The sequence below is a fragment of the Cyprinodon tularosa genome, unplaced genomic scaffold (assembly GCF_016077235.1).
Source record: "Cyprinodon tularosa strain WSP-4 unplaced genomic scaffold, ASM1607723v1 ctg153, whole genome shotgun sequence".
NCBI classification, from domain to species: domain Eukaryota; kingdom Metazoa; phylum Chordata; class Actinopteri; order Cyprinodontiformes; family Cyprinodontidae; genus Cyprinodon; species Cyprinodon tularosa.
The window spans coordinates 150373-172175 of record NW_024038364.1 but is presented as its reverse complement, the minus strand read 5'-3'; the positions used below and the strand labels follow the sequence as shown (position 1 = coordinate 172175).

The window sequence follows — 21803 nt, the reverse complement described above, 5'->3', positions numbered from 1 at the left end:
ACCCGCTTAAGTTCCAAAAGAAGATTTGGAATTTTCCCACTATGTCAGACTCACCACTGGTAACATAGCTACCTGGGGATGAGCACATAGGACAGCCCAATGTAAACATATCACAAGAATGATCGGCAATTAGGAGGACCACTTACTTTGATGATCCGCCCGGAAAAAGAGCATCCTCCACTATACCTTTACTGTACAACCCTGCTGTGCTATTTTGTCACAAAACCAATCAAAGGCCTCTTCACACCAGACTTACACCACACCATGACTTTATAAATCATCCTAAATATGGATGGTCTTTACAGAGATTTCAAAAGGTCGTCTGGCAAATATCAAGTGCACTCCCTAACACAGGCAGTGGAATGTGAGCATTACCCAATATTTTAATCTTCTCTGGTGAGATTGTGATGGTTTCTTATCTTAGTGGAAAAACACGTGCACCCAGGCTGTGATGGGTAACAGACTGGTAGTAACAGTGACAGTGTAGGTTACTAAATAATATGAAGTAACACTGGCTATGCCAGGATAATGTAAAATGCCGTCAACTCATCTTGGGAACATTGGGCTGGTAGAGCTCGGAGTAGTTCTCTGTAACTCCACATGGTGTTCTGGAACAATTCCACAACCTCAATACAAATAAATGTAGTGTCTTGACCAGGTCCAGTATATAAAGAGATCATTATGCCCTGAGCTCCCAATGGAATAGAATGCCCAGCTGGAGAAAACCACACACAATTCCAATTGACACATTTGGGCTTGGTATTAGGAAACTGATTGACTCTGCGTATTTTATGGTCTGGTTCTGCATCTACAATGAGGAATTAATAGGCACAGAGCAGCTGCTTAAAGGTTTTACTGTATAGATTAACAACATTATTAGCCCCACTTATAAAAAGAAAAGCTTGAGTTGTAAAGTGGGAAGCTGGTATTTGAAAAGAGAGAAATGGTGAAAAATGGTGAAATATATATATATACATATATAACTATTAGGAAATTTAGTGAATGGCTTTTTTTTTGTTGCCGGGATAAATAGACATAAATTCCTGCTAATTTTCCACTATATTAATTAATTTCTTTGCAATATGAAAATTGAAGGAAAGCTATTTTAGCCAGAAAAGGAATCATTCCGGACATTTTTACATAATTTAAATACTGCTGTACTTCTGTGGTCATTGATAAATCAGCAAAGTAACTTTAATCACCTTGAATGAGTCCTTTTCAGCATCCTTTGGTGTCCTGACCTGTAACTCCCTGGAGGCTGATGGGGTCAGAACTGCTGGTCCAGCCAGAAGAATCAGAATGAAGGATGTTAAGAGGGGAGACATTTGGGGGAATAGACCGGGATCCATTCCAAAGGTTTGTGAAAGGAGAAGGGAAATGAAAGCTTTTGGACAGTTTCAAGAAACTGGGTTCTCTTATGTAGACCTTATCTTCTTAACTTTCAGACTTTCATTGTACTGAAGACAGGGATCTGTCAGATGTCACTTTGTTTCAGTAAGACTCTTCATGGGTGATTCCCTCTTTCCTCTTCTTTACCCCAAGAACTTTCCACCTGGAAGAGAACCAAAATTACACATCAAAGCTCACCTTAATTTCTATGTTAGCTTAGCAGACCTTAGTTGGATGCAATTTACCAAAATGGGGATAATTAGCCATCTATGGGCTTGCCAGTGTTGCATGTCGGCCAAAGAACCCCATGAAAACTGTACATTTGAAAGAGTGCTCTGTTGCCTACACCTAGTTTACACACGGGTGCAGAATCAAGCAGGCTAAAGCCCCGCATTTTTGGCAGATTATTTTATAGCTGTTGGTTATTTGAGTCAAATTAGAGCCTTTATTTACAGGATATGATGTAATTAATATGACAAAGTTTCCATATTAAAGTTTTTGAAATGCCCCTAAATTTAAAATGAGCAAATTACACATAATGACATGGATTAAACTTAAAGGACTGAGGGAAATGCACATGTAAGATAATCTGATAAAAATGGAAGTCTTAGTTTTGTTGATACAAGTGAATTCCCTCTTTTATTCCCTCTTTTGAAAATGTTCAGTTACAAAATGATCTAAAAAATATCCCACCTGTTGATGGTTCCCTGCCACCTGGAATTGGTTATAATTTCAGTAATAAACGATCATGTTACCATTCTTGTACATATAATTACCTATGACTTCAAGGGGTTAACTAACAATAATGAGATTTGGCAGAGCACAGTGTATGCAAAAATCAACACCTAACATAATTTTATCATTTTAATTTTTTCCTTTTCAGATTTGTTTTAGTCTTGTTTGCTTTGATTTCAATATAAAATAAGTGACTTTTTCCACTCGTAGAACTATAAAGACTGTTTGTCAGGTTGGGTGGTGGTTTTGAGGACACAAATGCAGAGAGGAGTAGGCACAGATGAGTTTGGATGATTTAATGATTTAATTAAAGTCCCAGTGGAACAGAGGCAAAAATCCAAAAAACGAAAAAATACTGAAAACCAAACAAAAACCAATAAACGTCAGGGGAAATACTTGAGGGAAGCAAGAGACTAAAAGCAATGAAACAACATTAACAACACAAGAAACCAGCATTGAGTGAAGCCTCTGCTGCTCTTTTGAGCCCAGCACTCTGATTAGAAAGATTATCTTCACCTGTGTAGGCTACTCAAAGATCCTCTCTGGAAGAGATGCATAACTCACACTCACTAACACACAGGAACCCTGGCACTTTTCCTATTCTAAGTTATACCTAAGAGAAAATTAGATATATCAAATAACACAACATGTATATGCTTGGACTGTGGGAAGAAGCAAAAGTATGTAAAGGACTCGATGAATACAGAGATTCCATGCTGGGACTCAAACCCTGGACATTTTTGCAGCATATCATTAACGGTATAGGACTTTTTTTTTACCCCTCAGACCATCAAAGTGGGTAAAATGTTTCCAATTTGTAAAAAATGACAATAAACCAGCTGTCTTCTAACATTGTTCTAAGAAAAGCTGTTTTAAATAATAAAAGCAAATACATCCAACTGCATAAATGTTCTATGTGATGGCTGACAGCATGAAAGCAGTAGCTGATCACATTGTAATATATGATTCAAATATTAAATGATATAACTGCCTGGGTCTCCCCTGTGAGGTTAACAACTAAAGCTGGTTAATATTTGACAGACTGGCTGTTCAAAGCCACATTCGGCAGCAGCTCTGAATGGCTAAAGCAGCTGCTGAGAGTATACGGAAACATGGCGTCATTCTTCCTGCTGGTGGAGCAATAAATATAAATCAGACGACAACATACACATAGTGATTAATATCCTTTGAACTTTTTAAGCAGGTTGTCTTTTGTTTTGTTCTGTGGAAAGTTATTATAACAGAAAGACTGAAATGGAATATTTTGTATATTCGTTTAAAATCAGGCTCATGACAAAGTTTTATAGTTGTTACCTTTTATTGTTTCGGCAGTCTTTCAATTTTATTCTTGCACGATGATATTTAGCTTTGTTATACAGAGACAGGCTTTGGACAGGTTGACTAATTCAGACAATGACTAACTGGTATCAGGAGACTTACAGCGTCCAAAGAAACATAGACACACAGAATCAGCAGCAAGCCGGACTGTTAACACAATCAATGAGGCAGGCCATAAATTTCCATCTTTAACTGTTAGATTTAGGGGAGTTGGTACCCACCACCTTCTTAAATGTCTGGTCTTGGCATTTACAATAGCTGTTATGATTCCCTTAGCCTCAACAATGGAAGAGTTGTAAGTTAAGCTGCTTTTCTACTTAGCTTTTAAGGAGACTCCAACTAGTCTACCGTTTAATCATTAGTTGAGTTCTGCAATACTAGATAGATAGATAGATAGATAGATAGATAGATAGATAGATAGATAGATAGACAGACAGACAGACAGACAGACAGACAGACAGACAGACAGACAGACAGACAGACAGACAGACAGACAGACAGACAGACAGACAGACAAACTGGTGGTATTTTCTTAGCCAAGGTTTTTAGTTATTTATTCATTTATTTTTTGCCTTTTTTATATAATTTGTTTTTACTTCAGGTCAGGAGACATAATTCAAACCATAAAGAAATATAGAAATCTTTATTGTGGGGTTTGCTAATCTCATCCAAACATGAGACTGTTATAACTCTCAGAGGCACGCTGTTATTTTACCCTAACTTTTGCTGTTTGATAACAAACTTGAACATCATATTAATGCGGCAGTCAAATAAAAAAGAAGATTTTACATACTAAATACTAAACCAAACAAGACTAAACGCAAAGGGGACAAGACATATGGGATGAAAAGTGGCAAAGTATCACAAAAACATGTCTAGCATGAACAGCATGGAATAAACGGACTGCAATAAACAAGATAAACCAGCTTCAAGAAAAACAAGAGTAAACATGAACCAACAAGCTACAATGAAAAAGTTCACAGAGAAAAGCAAAAAAATATATAACAATACATTTTATTACCTTTAACATGATGTTTGATTTAATAATAGATTTTTAATGTGTTTTTATTTGTCTTTCAGATTTTTGTGTCTATAGAAACTTAAAATATAACCAAAATATAACTAAATAAATATGACTTACATCAGTATGGTGTCTCCTCATTACAAATTTGTGTTTCATCAGGTGAACCAGGAAATATATTGCACTCATCCTGGGTTTAAGATTTAAAATTAAATCTTAAAAATAATCCTGATGGGGAAGCACTTTTAGTTGTTAAAGCGCTGATGCAATTTCTCAGCAACTTTATAGTCTTCTAGGCCACATTTCAGATAAATTTTGTTTTTCAGAACAGCAGCTGAAAACTTGCCTTGTGCTATAAATTTCCATCTATTTAGAGTTCCCACAGTTTGTCAGGTTATGGGGACTCCTCTGCAACCATGCTGTATCTTGAACATTTCTATCCACTTAATTTATTGCTGATCCAGTCAGGGCTAAACTCCATGATTTAATTCATATCCGTCAGAATCACAGCCAGCCATTAGAACCTGCTCTACAGATGCCAGTGGGAAGAGTTAGCTTGTAAATACTGTATGTGACAGTGACAGCTGTTCCAGCTGCTCCATTTCTCACGCGACACACATATCCATAAACCATACCTAAAGTTCAGACTCCTTGCCTTTATTGTTCTGTATCTTAATGCTTTTTTCTCCCTTTTCACTTTGCTATCTCTGGTAAAAATAACTTTCCTTCTGTCTTGGAGCTTTGTCTGGTGATTTACTTTCAATAACCCTGTGGTATTCATAGAAGAGATGAGGAAAGTGAGTCTAGAAAGTGATTTAAATGTTTGTGTTTCTCGTTAGCATTATGGTTAAATATGTTTAGAGAATTATACATGCTTTAAAGAACATGTTTTATAATTTCCAGTTTTCTCATGATAACTTTCAGGTGACTTAAATACACACCTTATGTGTTTTAGGGATTTCAACAATTGTCCAACAACTGTGCATATATGAAATTTCCAGTTTAAACAGTGAGTGCTTGGTTCTCTGAGCTAGAACCTTCCTCCATGATAGAGCAACTAAGCCGTATCCAGAGCTTTGTTACATTCACCCAAATAAACAGAAGGTAGATCCTACAGTAGCAATAATGGAGCCTAGAATCTGTCTATGTGGAGTTGTTAGTTTGTTCCCTAATGATGTTGTAAAAATAAGTGTTTGCCTCCTTTTCGGGTTTTCCAATAATGTATTTTTGCCACAGTTAAATACTCTTCCTCAGAGGATAAAACAAGTTTCAATATTCAGGGAAATAGAGCGAACAGCTGTTTTGAAAATATTTTAGGGAATAAAAGTGAATCAAATAATAATGGACTTGATGGAAATGAAACTACTCCATCAGTGTAATAACTTGTTGTACCCACAGCTGATTGAAATTACTCCCTTCTGGGTTTTGAGATGACTGCCAGTGGCTCTTTCACAAAAATAATTTTAAAATGATTCTATTTTCTTTTGATTTCTTTCTAATATCTAAAAAATAAATTTTTTGAGAATGAACAAACTGTCATGTGACAACATCTTAATTAATGTTGGATGTGGTGAATCCCAAAGTGTTCATCTTGTTTTTAGAACCATTACAAGCCTGCATTGTGGTTTGGATCATTGTCCTGCTCACAAAATCTTTCAGGATTTTCTGGCAGAGAGCAGAATTCATGGTTCCATCAACAAAGCTACATGCAAGTCATTCAGGCCCCAAGAAACCAAAGACCCCAGGCACCTTCACAACAATCACCATTTTCCACTGCTGATGATCTTTTAATGAAAAGCAGAGTTGAATTGACACCATATCTAACTGGATGCACACGTCGCAAAAGGTTTCACTTTGCTGTGGACTGTCCAAAGATTCATTTCTCAGAACTCTTGTGAATCATACCCAGATTATTTTTCCATAATTGGGGTTGGTTCAAGTTAGATTGGGAGTAAATTTGGTTGGCAGGCCACCCTTGGAACAATTATCAAAATGCTCACTGCATTTGCAGATTATGGCTCTCTCTGTGGTTCTCTGTAGTTCCAAACCCTAAGGAAGGATTTTGGAAACCCTTCCCAGATGTCTCTTGAACTTTATTGAGATCCAGACATGAGTGTTGTATCGTAGGGCTAGGAGCCTACTTCATGTTGGGAAACAAGTTCACTTTTTGTTTTTGTTTTTTTTCTTCTTCTTTTCTATGGGTCTGGCAGAAATCAGGTCTAGGCATTGCTAAAGATATCATAAAAAATGTGATATAGTAGATTCCCAGTGGAAAAAAAGAAGATTTCCTTATTGGGCCACCCTGGTTTCAATTACCTTTGTCAATAAAATCATCTTTCAAATAATACTTTTGGCATTCCCTTAGGGGATGCTTGTTTGCCAAAAAAACATAACAAAAACAGGGGCACGGTGTAAGGAATCCGTTTAAAGTAAAATATTTATGAGCAAATTCTCCACTCACTCACTCAATCTATTTCACTGATTTAGTTGTTTTTTTTTTCATGTTAACTGAGTCCTTAAATACAAATACCTGCTTCTTGGTAATGAAGTAAGATCAGTCTGTTTATCTATCCACTAAACATCCATCAGTTTACCCATCCAGCCTGCTATATCTAGTTGGTTGCTTGCTCTTAATGAGGGCTGTTGAACTTTTTTACTAAGCAAGATTGTTCATCACAAACATGGATGGTGAACAAAAGATCTGCACTGACCCAATGACAGCAACAGCTTTTATTTAGAGACTTGTGGCATTGTTAGTTGTCAGATGGCTTTTATTCGATAATTGGCCACTGGATACAGTTATTGCTGGTACTATGTAAATATAATGCGCTCTAAGCTTTGTTCATCTTTTGTTCTATTTATCTTTTTTACTTTATTATTTTCTTATATCAATAACTGATTGTTAAGCCTTTGAAATGCCAGCTTTTCCAGTAGGAATTCTATGTGTTCAGTTGGATGAACTGTTTAACATATGGTTCTTGTTGATTTTTGTGTTTGTAGCTGCTAAACGAAATAGATAAATATTAGGTTTTAGCTTCACTGAGTAAGATTTGTATCCATTGCTTCACAGTGGCTTGGGAGGCATGGTGGGTGCAGTTTCTCAGCAGGGGAAAGACCGGCAGGGGGTGGTTTCCCTGGAGACGGGATTTCATTGTTTTATTTAATTCTTTTCATCTTGTATTGTTTTCTGTTATGTATTTCTTTCTTCTATTTTCTTATTATTTCTTTATCCTTTCGGGGATAGAGCTGATGCATCACAGCATACATGTATTTAGACTTTGCCTATTTGTTGATTACCAGATGGGCTCCGTGAATGACATGAATAGACCAAATTTTATTTGTTGGAATGTTAGGGAACTCAACCATTCAGTGAAGAAAAGTAATTTACTCTAGCATCTAAACAACCTGAAAGTGGAGGTCATGTTTTTGCAGAGTACACATCTGTCCACAGTCAGCATCATCCAAAAGATATTAAATTAAAGAAAGTAACTTGGATGTACCTCCCTAAAATAAATTCAAAATATGGGGGTGCACATACTTTAAAGGGTAAAAATTTACAATTTGCAGAAACCAAAGCCACAATGGTAAAATTGGTTGCTCCCAATAGTTTAAGTTAGTGAAAACTTCCTAAATGGGACAGTTGGTGGGCTACCAGTGGCACAGTGGGTAGCACTGCTGCATTGCAGCAAGGAGTTAGCTTGTCTTCTCTGTGCATGCGTGGGTTCTCTCCAGGTACACCGGCTTCCTCCCACAGTCCAAAAACATGACTGTTAGGTTAATTGGCTTCTCTAAATTCTCCTTAGGTGTGAGTGTGTGCGTGTATGGTTGTTTGTCTCTGTGTTGCCCTGCGATGGACTGACGGGGTGACAGGGTGTACCCCTGGACAGGTCTGAAACTAATCTGTTCAGCTTTTTCACCCGTAGACAGCTGGAGATAAGCACCAGCACCCCTCGCGATTCCGCTTGGGATAAGCGTGACAGAAAATGGATGGATGAGACAGTTCGTCCCATGGTGGGCAGCCCACCGTGCTGCATGGGTAGCACTGTTGCATTAAAGCAATAAGGAAGTGGGTTAATTCCCTAACCAGGGCCTTTCTCCATGGAGTTCTTCTCCATGGAGTTCTTCTCCCTGTGCATATCTTCTCCCTGTGCATGTATTGAAACCCTTCTGGGTACTCAGGCTTCCTCCCACAGTACAAAAACCTAACTGTTAAGTTAAATAGCTTCTCTAAATTGTCTTTATGTGTGATTGTGAGTGCATGATTGTATGTCTCTGTGCTGCGCGGTGACAGACTGGTGACCTGTCCAGAGAGTACCCCACCACTGGCCCCAACCCAACCCTCATGGAATAAGTGGGAGATGGTACATTTCTGGTAAATTTTTCGGTCTACATTCCTACCCTCACCTTTTGCCACGAAATCTAGATTTTGACAAAAGGAATAATATCCCTTATAAAAGAGGCTACAATGATCTTTCTGTGCAGGGTGGCTGAGCATTCCCATAGAGATAGGGAGAGGAGCTCGGTCATCTTGGAGAGGCTCAGAATGGAACTGCTTCTCCTTCACATCAAGAGGAGTCATCTGAGGTGGCTTGGACATCTATTCAGGATGTCCCCTTGACGATTCCTTTGGAGCTGTTCAAGGCACGTCCCACCGGGAGGAGGCTCGGGGGATGACCAAGGACATGATGGAGGGACTATGTCTCTCAGCTGGCCTGGGAGGGACTAGGGCTTCTCCAAGAAGAGCTGGAGGAGCTGTCAGAGGATAGAGTAGTCTGGAAGTCTCTGCTGCTTCACAACTTGGCCACACATCCCTTGATTTTTGTTGGGGACTTTATCATGGTCCTCAATACTACCAGTGGTCTTTTACAAACATGGATGCCTCCAGTATAGCACATTAAAATGAAAATTACTCTTAAATAAAAACACTTATCATTTACTAAACAGTATGTATTAATTTCACATTTAAAGTACTTTCAGAAGTTTGAATTCTGAATATGACCAGACTTCTCCTTTAAGTCACATTTTTGACGACATGTTTTCCAGTTACATGTCATCATTTATTACATAAAATATCGAGCACTACTCCATCTTAAAACACAGAGAGACCAAGATTTAAGAATGTAGATAACTGGTGACATCTGAAATAAAAAGTATAAATAGAACATCCACCTCATGAATATCAGACAGATTAATCTAGCTTAAAAATCTCTCTCATTGAACCAACACCAAATTAGCTAAAATATTTTCACATGAGGACCCCAAGTCTCTTCATCGTCGCAAAGCCTCTGCCACCCTGACACTAAGGTTTTAGTTATACCCATGTTTACATTGCTTCCGGCTGGAAATCTTTAATTAAAGGTATAGTTCTTTTTCAAACTAAGTGGTCCTCCTAATTGTCAATCATTCTGGTGATATGTTTTTGTAACGCCATCCTACGTGCTCGTCCCCATTTTCACTTACCGGTGGTGAGTATGACAAAGTGGAAAAATTGCAAATCTACTTTTGGAAAGTCAGCTTGTAGGAGCGGTACAACCAGCAACTTTTAAACAGAGTGTGCACGAGGAGAAATAGGCTCGTGCATGCTCTCGCCCGCATAAAATAGACGTTCCCTCTCGGAAGCAGGTACAGGGTTGTGCTTGTGCATTTTTTTTATTATTTTATATAATGGAGAGGATGGGTCTTTTCAAAAATTCATGAAAATCCTCCTCTTTACCTTTAATATTTATTCAGTCCTAAACAAAAACTGTTGCTTGGATCCCATGACTGTAATTTTTGGAGTGGTACACCCCAGGGGTGGAGTGTCAAAGAGTCAATAACTGATTACTTATTCTACTACAGCTATGTGTTTGACCCTAACTTACTTGGGTTAGTGAAATCCATTCATCTAATGTGGAAAAGGGCCAAAAGCACATAGAGATCATAACACCTCAGATGTAAATAAAAGTATATGGGGACGGTAAAGAAAACAATCAACATGCATAGTTTCCTTCTGTCCAAATATCGATGATGATGATGATGATGATGATGATGATGATGATCTGGTTTCTTTAGCTACTCTTGGTCACACTGATTCTGAAGTCTGTGAAATCCATCACAGGGCAAAAAGGCAAACACCTCCACAGACCAAACTCATGAACACTACATAAAACCATAAAGAGCCAAAAAAAATCCCAACACGAAGCTGTATTTCTCACCTCATCTAGGCTAAATCAAAAACAGCATCCCTTTCTTTTGGTTTGCACTATTTTTTCTATTAAACTTATGGATTAAATCAGTTCTCTTTATTATCAGGAGAAAAGGTGCAATAATAAATTTTAAGTTTAGGTAAAGGACCATTTCCTACAGCATTTTTTGTATGGAAAAGTAAATAAAGTTAAAGTGTTAACATGATGTTCACCTTTAGTAAAATGATTATATGCTTCAATATTATTTAATCTATCATTAAGAAATAATAGCCTGGTTCACAGTTAGCTGATTGTTTTGTCAGTTATAAGATAAATCACAATTTTCTTTTTCATTTGCAATCAAATAGCATTTTTACATCGAGCATTTTTAAAATCTTTTCTAAAAAAAATGTTTGTTTTCCTTATTTTGAAAGGAGAAATTCAAATTGAGTTTATTTCAAATCTTTAATCATGAGAACAAGTTATGAATATTTGAATGAGGCATAATGAAGTTAATTGTAAAATCTTTATAGGTCTGGAAATCAGCTATTATTATGAGGGCCATATAATTAAATTGTAACATTATGAATTCAAACTAAATCAAAATAAATTTAAAGAGATAAGAAATAAGCATCTTACCTGCTAGGAGATGTGAAGAGATTCTCAGAAGCTGTCCAGAAGCCTATTTGCTTGTTCTTGTGGGGTTCTCTCTTTGACTGACCGGCAGGAGGAGGGGGATGGACAGAAGGAGAAAAAGAAAGAAAAGAAAGAACGGAGGAAGAGGAGGGAAAGAGGAGAGCAGTAAAGTTTTCTCATACTTCAAGAATTTGTCCTCCCTCTCCTCCTCTTCTCTTTCTGATGTCATTCTATGTGCTCCACAGGTCCCTGCTGGGTGGAGGATCTGCGATGGAAAACATCTGAATTTTTGAATGTTTTTAATGTGTGTGATATCCTCAATCTGTTTTTAAGGGGTCTCCATCCCCTGCTGCTGGAAGCTCCCAGATAGAGACGGTCTGCTCTGTTTTTCTCTGTTTGCTATTCGCGGTGTGCTGCAGATCCATCTCCAGCAGACCTGCTCCTCCACTCTGAGTACAGCAGATCCAGGATCTGACATCACAAACACATATTTGGCTGCATTCACTGTTGTTTTGGTCAGAAAGGAAACTAAGCTATGACATGTGATGGGTTGGGACTTTATTTCTGTAAAATTACTGCAAGCTTGATGGATGAGTAAGGGTACCAGAATTAAGAATATTTGTTTTAGGCTTAATTTTCTTGCCTTGATTCTTTTTCTTTAAATGTATCAGGATCTTTGGTGTTTTGGCCAAACCAAAAAGACTTCATGTATGGAGCAGGATTCATGTTTAAATCAGTGGTTGCAAACTGCACTCTCTGAGGCAACAGGGGAACTCTATCTGTGACTTTTTCTCATCATTGAGACACTTTTTATGGTTCTTTTTACCATTTAAATAATATACTAATCAAAACTATGGTTACTTTTTATATGTTTTATGTTTTTCTACCTGAAAGCTGACATGAAAACAACCCTTTTTCAGACCATGCAAAGTTTAATGTACAACATTAGTAAATTTATTAGCTAACATTTGATTTCTTATATTAAGAGAATTTGTGTTTCATCATTAAAAAAAATTCCTTAGGTAACACTTAAACCCCCAAAAATAATTTTATTCTAACCATAAAACAGTTTGGACCTTGTGCAATAAGCATTAATGCAAACAAATTGGTGACTAAGTAAAAAATGACACAATCACCAGTTTTGTAATCTTATTTCAGTTACGAACAAATATTGCTAGTCCTCCAGACCAGAAATAGGAGTCTTCTACAATCAGTCAGTTGTTATCCAAACCTAGTTTTTCACTATTTACCTAAAATGGTTATTACTTAGAAGCATTTGTCCATTTTATTAGTCTATATCATTTTATATTATGCAGCTCTGCTAATATAAATTACATTGTTATTCGCTCATTTCAGAACTAGCGATCATTACACCTTCAGCTGTCGTTAGCCAGGGGACACCAAATCAATTTGTTATAATTTAGTCAAAGGTAATAAGAGTCAGTGAGTTCTACATGAGATCAAGCTACTGTTGAAATAACATCTGGAAAAGAAAGTGGATAGAAAGTTCAGAAAAGAGGTTCAGCTTGAAACTCTTCTAAAAGTAAGACTTTTCACTTGATGACAGCTCGTTGGCTTTGGTATTGAACAAATGCGAAAAGTTTGGATTTGTCTGAATTCATCGTATTAGAGTTTTGTTGTTAACATTTTTATTGTGCATTGTATATGAGAGTATGTATTTGGTCTGGAGACATTTGCAACATGTCATTTTAGTTAATGGTGAACTCATATTAAGCATTTACATCATATTATGCACCTCTTGCATCAGTAATTTTCATTGATCACATTGCTTTTTCTAGACATGTTTTTGCCACAATTATTGGATGAAATAATTTTTTCTTTTCTTTTTACTGTTGTAACAGGAGATGCCATTTACTTTTTACTGATCCTTTAATTTTGCTGCTCAGCTCTCAGTCAGCTAAACTTAAATCTCCAAACCAGTAATGTTTTTTGTTTCCGTTGACTTTTTTGTGTACGAACACCTTCCACAAGCATGGGAAGTCATAACCTTATATGGCATTATCGGGGCGGTAACTATGCAGATTTCTTGCACGCTCACAGGTGGACTGCATTAAGGTATGAGAGAATGTGAGAGAAATTTACAACAAGAATATGAAAATGTCGCATCTAAAATTGAGCAATTTTACCATACCATAAAATAGAAGCATAGGCAAGTAGTAACAGTTACTCTGTTACGTTTAATAAAGTAACATAAAAAAAAAAAAATTTACTTAGTAGTTTTAATGTACCACACTTTTCACTTTAACCTAAATATAATTCTTATTAAGTATCAAGTTGAGTAAAATTTCTGACTCACTTGACCCACTTGAGCTATTTGGAGATCAGATTAACATGTTACCAGTAAATATTGTCAAAGGATGTTTTGTACCCTTAAAAAAACATGTTAAGAAAGAAAAAAGGAATAGAATAAAATACACCACAGAATAGAATTACCCAGTCCAATGTGATGGGATGAAATGTGTGTCTGACTAAATGGAAATGACTGCCTTCACAGCTGTAGGAAATAAACAGTCTATACAAGTTGTTTTTCTGATGGAAGTGAGTAAGGACGGTACACAAGTCACATCATGCAGAAACATCCCCCATTCACTCATGAACTTGTCCCCTGACTCCCAGAATGCATCATCTTAACTGCCACCAATTAAACATAAAACATAAAAGTCTTCGGTTTGACCTTATGACTCCTGTTTGGGTTTTTTTCCGGTCTCTGGTTAGAAATAACCAAAATGCTTCAGAAACCAAACACATGTGCACAATGAAGCCAAGGCTAATTGTACCACATGTGTTGTCGGCCGGCCAGGAGCAGCCAAGCCCAGTCGGGTGAAGCTGGACTTAGTCAGCAGAATAATGAGAGAGTGGATCCTTTAAAGCTAGGAAATGTTAATTAAAGGTGACACCTCTGTCTTTGTTGTTCTTTCACTGATTCTTAGTGAGTGCAAGATCAGGAAACGGACACTTCCACTTTGGGTTATATACGTATGTTTTCTATTGAGTTTCACACATGATTAACAAAGTGTGATAATACAGTCCACTGTGTTTTTTAATAGCAGTAACGGCCAAGTAGTTTTCAGCCAGCTACATATTTTAGTGATATCTTTAGTATGTAAAATGTTAACAATTATCCCAAAAGGAGAAGATCTCCTGTTAATACTTCACTTATTTGAAGCTGAGGGCAAATCAGTGTTTGCAGCAATTACAGAAAGAGAGTCATGAGTATTTCTAGAGGGTTTAGAGTCATTTAAATTCAGTGATGAAGGCTGCAAGCGGCTGCTCACTTAATGCACGGATGTTCAATTAAGTTAAGATGTAATGAATGTTCCAATCCAGTCTTCAATGGAGCTTTTATGCCAGTTTTTAAATAGGCTTCTTGTATGAATGAAGCTCAGTGATATCAACCTGGGACACCGCCAGTATACAGTGAGCTGATCATTTAAATTTAGCAGGAAGTAATCCTACAGCATAGAGCTATTAGATGACAGAGAATTACGTGATGTAGCAACCCAAACAATCACAAAAGCACATCAGGGATTCATGACTGGGTTAGCAACAGACTCTAAACAGTGAAAACATCGTTTTCAACAGAGCTAAAGAGAAGATAATGTGTTTCCACTGAGAAGTTTGCAGCTTTGTTTAAATAGTATGTCCATTTTTCTAATTCATGGTGACAGAACCTTTGATGTAACCCCCTGTTGGACCTAGCTGTTATTCATCTGTTTTGAAAGTTTGAAAAATGTTGCACTGCACTCATTTCAAGGACCGAAATTATGATTTTTAATCCTACAATGATTAGAATGGAGCATTCCTTTTCTCTACAAGCGAATTTACCTTTTGGGGGATTGTTTTGGCATACCTAAAGGACATTATGCCCAGGACAATAACTCTATTTCCCCCTGACGTTTCTATTTATGCTCTGATCTGCCAGAAAATACAGAATATGAGAAGTTCTACTTTTTTCTGTATTTTTTCTGAATTCTACCTCCCCAGCTCCATCAGTGGATTGAGCTGGCATTTATGCCCAGCACACATTGATCCTCCACTACATTTTCCTGCTCTGGAGATTATTTTATCTAATTCCTGCAGTAGGATGTATTTGCAGTTGATTTAGTGCTGGAAATCCCCAATCTGGGGTTTTGTTTTGTTTTTCTGTTGGGTTACCAGGCAGTAAGAAATATGTACCAGGAACATCAGACTAATTCCTCATGGTGCCGCCTGTGGATTAGTTTTATTTTATTTTTGCAATATTTTCAAACATTTAGCATATAATGTCACCTTTTTAGTTAGTTTGTTTGTTAGTTGAATGTCTGCAAGTGTCTACTGTAACCTACATAAAGGGATTTCTAACCAGACTGATCTGATATATATACAAATACAGAGAGGGAATGTATGAAATACAGTATGCAAGTGAAAGACAAAATTATATAAAATGCACACACAGAAGATAATGAAATAAACTTGCTAATGCCAGCCTGCTGATGTCAGAGGAGTGAAGTGAAAAATCTAAATGGTGAAAGGAATAGGAGGAAAGTAGATGAAAGAGTAAAGCTGATCAGTTGGGAGAAATTTACGATGAAAAGGTGAATACTCAACGAGGAGCAGGTGGTTGATTAGTAACAGGGTGCAGCTGTGACACAAAGGAAGTAACTGAAGATGAATAGAGGAAACAGGATATAATATGGCTGACAGAACAGAGAACAAGGGAAGCAAAGGAACCATTAATAAATCAGAACCAAATCAGATCAAAACCCGATTTAATCCATGTTTAAACTAAAAGTTAACCAAGAGACAGAAATAGGAGCAACTAAAATACATGAAGTAAACAGAACACAAAGTGAAATCTAATCTCTTGGTTATACATTATGATTTTCATTTTGGATTTATGGCTTTCCGGGACTCTCGTTATTTAATTAGTTTTACAGTTTTTGCAATATTCTGTTGTTTTTGTAATTTGGACCTAAAAATATTGGGCAACAGTGAACATTAGAAACCTATGCCAATATTGGTTAATTTTCTTATGTTCACTGTTGCCAAATATTTCGTGTTATTTTTTGTGCACTTCTCATTGTTGCTATCTACTCATGCTGTAATTTTATTGGACAAGTTCTTACTTGTGTTTTCCCATTTTTGCCTCTGTTAATTGCCCCCAATTATATAGTAGATCCCATTAACATGCGTCCCATTGTTTAGCCTATAGCCTTTACCTGTTTTCTGCTCTATTTAAGCCCTCAGTTTTGTTTTTCTTTTTCTTTTTGTCACTGTTTTGTCATTTTTTGTCGTTTTGTCGTTTTTTTGTCATATTGCTGTCTTTATTATGCCTGTTTCTGTTTTGTCATTTTCTTAATTGAATGTTTCAATTCACCATGCTGCTTCTAAGCATATCTTTGCACCATGGTTTAGAAAATCACTTGACAGTAGAAAAACAGTAGAAAACTGTAACTACATACTGTAAAGCACACAGAAAACAAAAATATTTAAAATAATGTGCAAAAGAAATTCACTCAATGTGGAGACGAGAGGGACAAATTCCAAGATGATGCACAGGCTAACACAGAACCAAAATCCCAGAGTTTTTTTTTTTTTTTTTTAGCCTAATAATTAGGTTTGTGGAAGTTTGAAGAGGACCAAAATGCAGAGATGGAAGGATGAGATGAGTTTTGCTTTCAACCCAAGATTGTCACATTGTCATGAAGTCTAGAAGAATTAAATGAGAATTAAAGCCATGGGAAAGATATCACTTAGCTCTCTCTTGCCAGAAACTTTATATTTCTGAGAACAAATGAAAGTTTCTCTTTAGGGTCAAAAACATATTTTTTTTAGATTTAATTGAATTGATTTACTGGGTTCATAAAAACATAAACAGCTGTGGTTTTTTATCTTAAAATTTAATTCGTCTTGTTTTAAAGCCTGAAGCACTTGAATAGGCAACAGAAAAAAGCCGCTTAAGAAAATTTGTTTGAATTTTGAGCAAGATCTGAAGTTCTTTCTGTTTACCAGAAGTGTTAGTGGGATTTAGCAGTATGAAAAATTGGAGATGAACGTGATGAAATGGTGTCAAAGTAACAGTGATTTGTGTAATCTAGGCCACAGTATGCACAGCCACTGCATAAACATTCATTTTTCTTATTCTAGTGTGTGGAGTATGTGAACCTATATAAACAGCAAAGTTGATGGAGGGCTGCAAAACATTTTATGTAAATTGATTTACTCCAAAAGCACCAGAAGCCCTCTACATGTTCTTGGTTGGATTCCAAATGCGAGCCTGTGAATTGCAATGGATAACAGGTAGAAAACAATTGGTAATTGTATACAGATGGCTTGTATTCTGCTAAATATAAATCAATAACATTAAAAGACTTTACCAGAGATATGTCCTCATCCTAGCAGAACAATTAGACATGTTTGGGTCTCATCAGTACAGTTCGGGACTCAAGACTGCAAGGAAAACTAATCACAACAGAAAAGGTTTTCTTCTTGTGTTTGTGGTTGAATTCAGGGATTAAGTGTGAGTTGTGTTCAGGTTATGTTCCGAGTTAGGTATGTATTGTTAATGGCTGGGGTCAGAATAAGGGTCTCTGTTAGGCCATAGAAATGGAAGTCCTCCATGTATGTGTACGTGTTAGTGTGTGTGTTCTCGACTGTAATCCACAGATGGATTGATAGTGACACATGCAGCGACAGAGGAGAGTGATCACAGAGATTATTGTTTTGCAATGGAGCGGTCAAATGAGGGGGAGGATTTTTGTACATCGTCTTCGACAGAAAGAAGAAATTGGAGCAAAAATACGTTTTTTTAGATTGGTTTGTATAAGTGGTTTTGGTGATTAGTTATATGTAGATTAAAGTAAATATCTCTACATATTAATAGATTATAATCTACTAATAGGAGTTGAGGTAAAAGATAATGTTAAAAACCTTGGTGTTTTTTTGTTTTTTTATCAATGCTCGTCATTTGCAGAATATTGCAAAAATTAGAAATATCTTGTCTAGGATTGATGCTGAGAAACTAGTCGATGCACTTCTTACTTCAAGGCTGTACTGTTGTTTGTTGTTATCAGGAAATCTACAAAACATATTTAAAAGTTTCAGCTAATCCAAAATGCTGCAACCAGAGTTCTGATACATTAAAAAGAGATATCATATTTCTCCTATCTTAGCTTCTCTTCATTGGCTTCAAGTTAAATCCAACTTAAATCAGAGATCTCACTGTTGCTGCTGGATGACATGGGAACCACTTTTCATCGTTCTGCTTTGTGCTATTTCTGTTCTCCCATTCTTCAGTATTTTTTAGTTCAATCTCTAATTTTATGATCTCCCTGCTTTTTCTCCACCATAGTACGTTAATCTGGTCTGTACCTGTTTGGCTGTGACTCCATCCTGGAGAGAAATATCAGCTGTGCTGCTGCTATTGACACCTTTAATCATAGATGATAGAGTTGGCTCTGATTTTTAGCGTTGAATCCTGTTTCTCTCCTAGAATTAGCTATAGGCTCAGCTTTTACCGTGACAAACTAGATGAGCTCTCTTTCATCCATTTGACATGAAAGCTTTATCATTATCAGTTATGTTGAAGACTGTTTTTATTAATTTACAGGCTCTGCATTTTTTATTAAAAATAAATAAATAAATGAGATATTATATCTCTTGGTATCAAATTATGACTTAAAATCGTATTAATGTACATCCACACTTTAAAGAGCACTTGGAGCCCTGAAACAAATGTCCTCCCTTTATATAAGAAACTATTCTTCAATCTCTACCTTCACCTCAATAATATCTCTATGTGCGGTTTTTATTTCAGTTGTCATGCTCCAAATGAGAGCTGAATTTTCTTTCTGTATCATTGCTAATCCAGTTGTAGATCATGTTTGCCAAAACTTAGCTTCTGCTTCTTTTTAATGCATTTACATCTGTTAACATGGAATTCAAACAGTGTTTATAATGTAGCTGTCCAGGTGATGGATGGTCTGCATCTATCCAAGACTGAAGATGGCTGTGGAAAAACATGTGCAATATCAGCATGATTGAGATTCATAGCAAAGAACTGTTTTTGCAGACAGTTTTATAAATTATTAAGCATTTCTAGCTTACATACATTTTATCACTGTGTGTCTTCAGTGTTTTATGCAGTTATTTTTTCTAGTCTCAAACCTTGACCTGTTTTTCACATGATGAATTTAATGCGCTTTACTTGAGATAAACCAGGTAAATTGTGGTAAAGCAACAAATTGAGACAATGAAACAAAAGGAAACAAATAATTAAGTGTTTTTAAAAGGAAATGGTAAAATAATTGTTAGAGGTTGTGAGAGGTCATTAGGGTCACATCAGTGAAGGACAAAACATAAAAAATGTATGGCTCAAAAGGTGAATAATAAAGGAGATTCACTCTGGTAAGTTGAAATTATATTTACTTTTCTATGTAATGGCTTTGTCTTTAGTCTTTTAATAGAAGAAGGGATAATGATTTCAAAAATGTTCTTAAACAACTTTTAATGCTTGCAAATCTCTATTTGACCTGCATGCAGTCAGAGCTCCACCAATCCAGATTGTACATTTTTTTAAATCTCACACATTATTAAACATATCTACTATATACCAGTTACATTGTGTAATTTGTGCCTCTAAATACCATGCAATAACTATTTAACAATAAAAAGATCATGATTTGGTATTTACAGAAGCTCTTGTTAAACTATATTGTGTTAAATGTACAAATATCTGATCAAATCTATTGTTATAATAAATCTGTATATTTTCATTTTCTTCTTACCATGATAAACAGTGTAAATACTGGCTATGCCAGGCAGCTAGACAATGTTTTCTAATCTTTTACTACCAAATGCAAAATCTATTTCTGCATTACTGAAGATTCACTCCCCTCAGCATGATATATGCTTGGAGAGGCTACTGTAACCGGGGAGTTTTTCCTTATTTGCAGAGTAATGTCATTATATTATATATAATATATATCATTAAAATATTTATTATTACAATATAAAGTATTATTACAGTATAATCATATATACTGTAATAATTTGCTATTGCAAATGTCATTATATTTTAAGGCATGTATAGTCAATATAGATCATAAAACTATAACTCCTGAAATGGTCAGGATCAATAAATAGGAAAAAATGAATAATTCACAAAGTAATATCTCAGCAAATAATAACCTTATGTGCATAATATAACTTATGTGCATCATAAGTTATACATCATATGCTTTAAGTTTAACTAATCTAACAGTAACAGAGAAGTCAATTCAAAGAGAATAAAAAACACTTTTTGCCCGATCACATCAGCTTCCTCCTCAGAATGAGCCGTTTATGGGAAATTCATAATGAGTTAACAACTGTAACTCTTGTCATCTAAACCATTGTGACATTTTCAGCATCATTACATGCATCCGTGACTTTCGATCTTACAAAGAATCCTTTGTGAATGAGGAGGAGACTAAATATGAATAACGCTTATCCTCACGTATCCAAAGATTTTGAATCTTAGCAGCAACACAGTTCTAAAAAAAAAAAAATGGAATACATGTTTCTTAATTTTAATTGTTTCATAGATAGGTAAAGGTAACTAACAGGTGAGGTTCCTTCAACAGGATATTGTGCAGTTTGTTAATAAGGCCTACTTTCTGCAGTTGTGTTGATATATGACTGTGGGTTCTACATCTATTAGCGATGGGGGATCCAGCTCGCTCCCCATTCTCTGTACCGCTCCAATTCAAAGTGACTTCAGCATTACATCAGTATGGATCAGATTTTCATAGCATGTACAACAGGCCCGGTAGGACCTGTCCGTCTGTCTGGCTGCATGCCTCTCCTCTCTTCAGGACAAATCAGCACAGAAAAACACACAGAGGTTAAATCAATATATAGAATAACACACTAGTCATCTGTTGTTATCTGCCAGTGCCACTGCAGAACAGCTTCTGGCCCTTATTATGGCCCCTGTACTGAAAAAATAATACTAAAACAATTATTTATGATGCATGCTGGCACAGAAACTGTAACTGTGATCAGTTTTATTTTTTTACCCATGGCTTTGCTTTGTGGATTTAGAAATAAAAGTTAAGTTTGGTTGAGATTGGGGGTCTGCAACCTCTGGTTCTAGAGGTGCAAATTAATATTCAGCTTATTATAATAATTCATTTTATTGTCTTGTTTTTTTTATTAATATTTTTATAAAATTTGTAAATTTGGTCTTGAACCACCACTGGTTTCTATCAGATCTCTGAAGATTTAATAGAGGTTGTAGGAAAGCCTTTCAGTTTTAAAGGGCGATAAAAGCAAGTTCAAACCTTTTTCAGCAGAGTAGATCTACAAGCAGCATTTGTTGCATCACTGATACAGAAGTTAACATTCTAATTCCACCACAGTTAACAAATAATCTCACCTACATAACTATAACAACATTAATGGTTATCTGAAAAATGTAACGTCCCTTCCTACCCTCTGAGCTACATAAACAAAACTTCAGCTGAAGCTTAAATCTAACA

At 36.2% G+C, this 21803-nt stretch overlaps 1 protein-coding gene across 2 annotated transcripts in view; it reads right to left on the bottom strand.

Annotated features, from left to right (window-relative positions):
* Nucleotides 1-11680, bottom strand: part of LOC119779917 (tenascin-like) — a 55172-nt gene extending 43492 nt beyond the window's left edge. The window contains exons 1-2 of one of the 2 annotated variants that reach the window (XM_038279766.1): nucleotides 11287-11680; nucleotides 1203-1552 (exon numbers count right to left, since the gene is read on the bottom strand). In XM_038279766.1, the coding sequence (XP_038135694.1) occupies nucleotides 1203-1349 (147 nt within the window). In that variant the 5' untranslated portion in view covers nucleotides 1350-1552; nucleotides 11287-11680. The remainder of the gene's footprint in view (nucleotides 1-1202; nucleotides 1553-11286) is intronic. The other variant, XM_038279767.1, reaches the window with a different exon arrangement.
* Between the last annotated feature and the right edge of the window lie 10123 nt (nucleotides 11681-21803).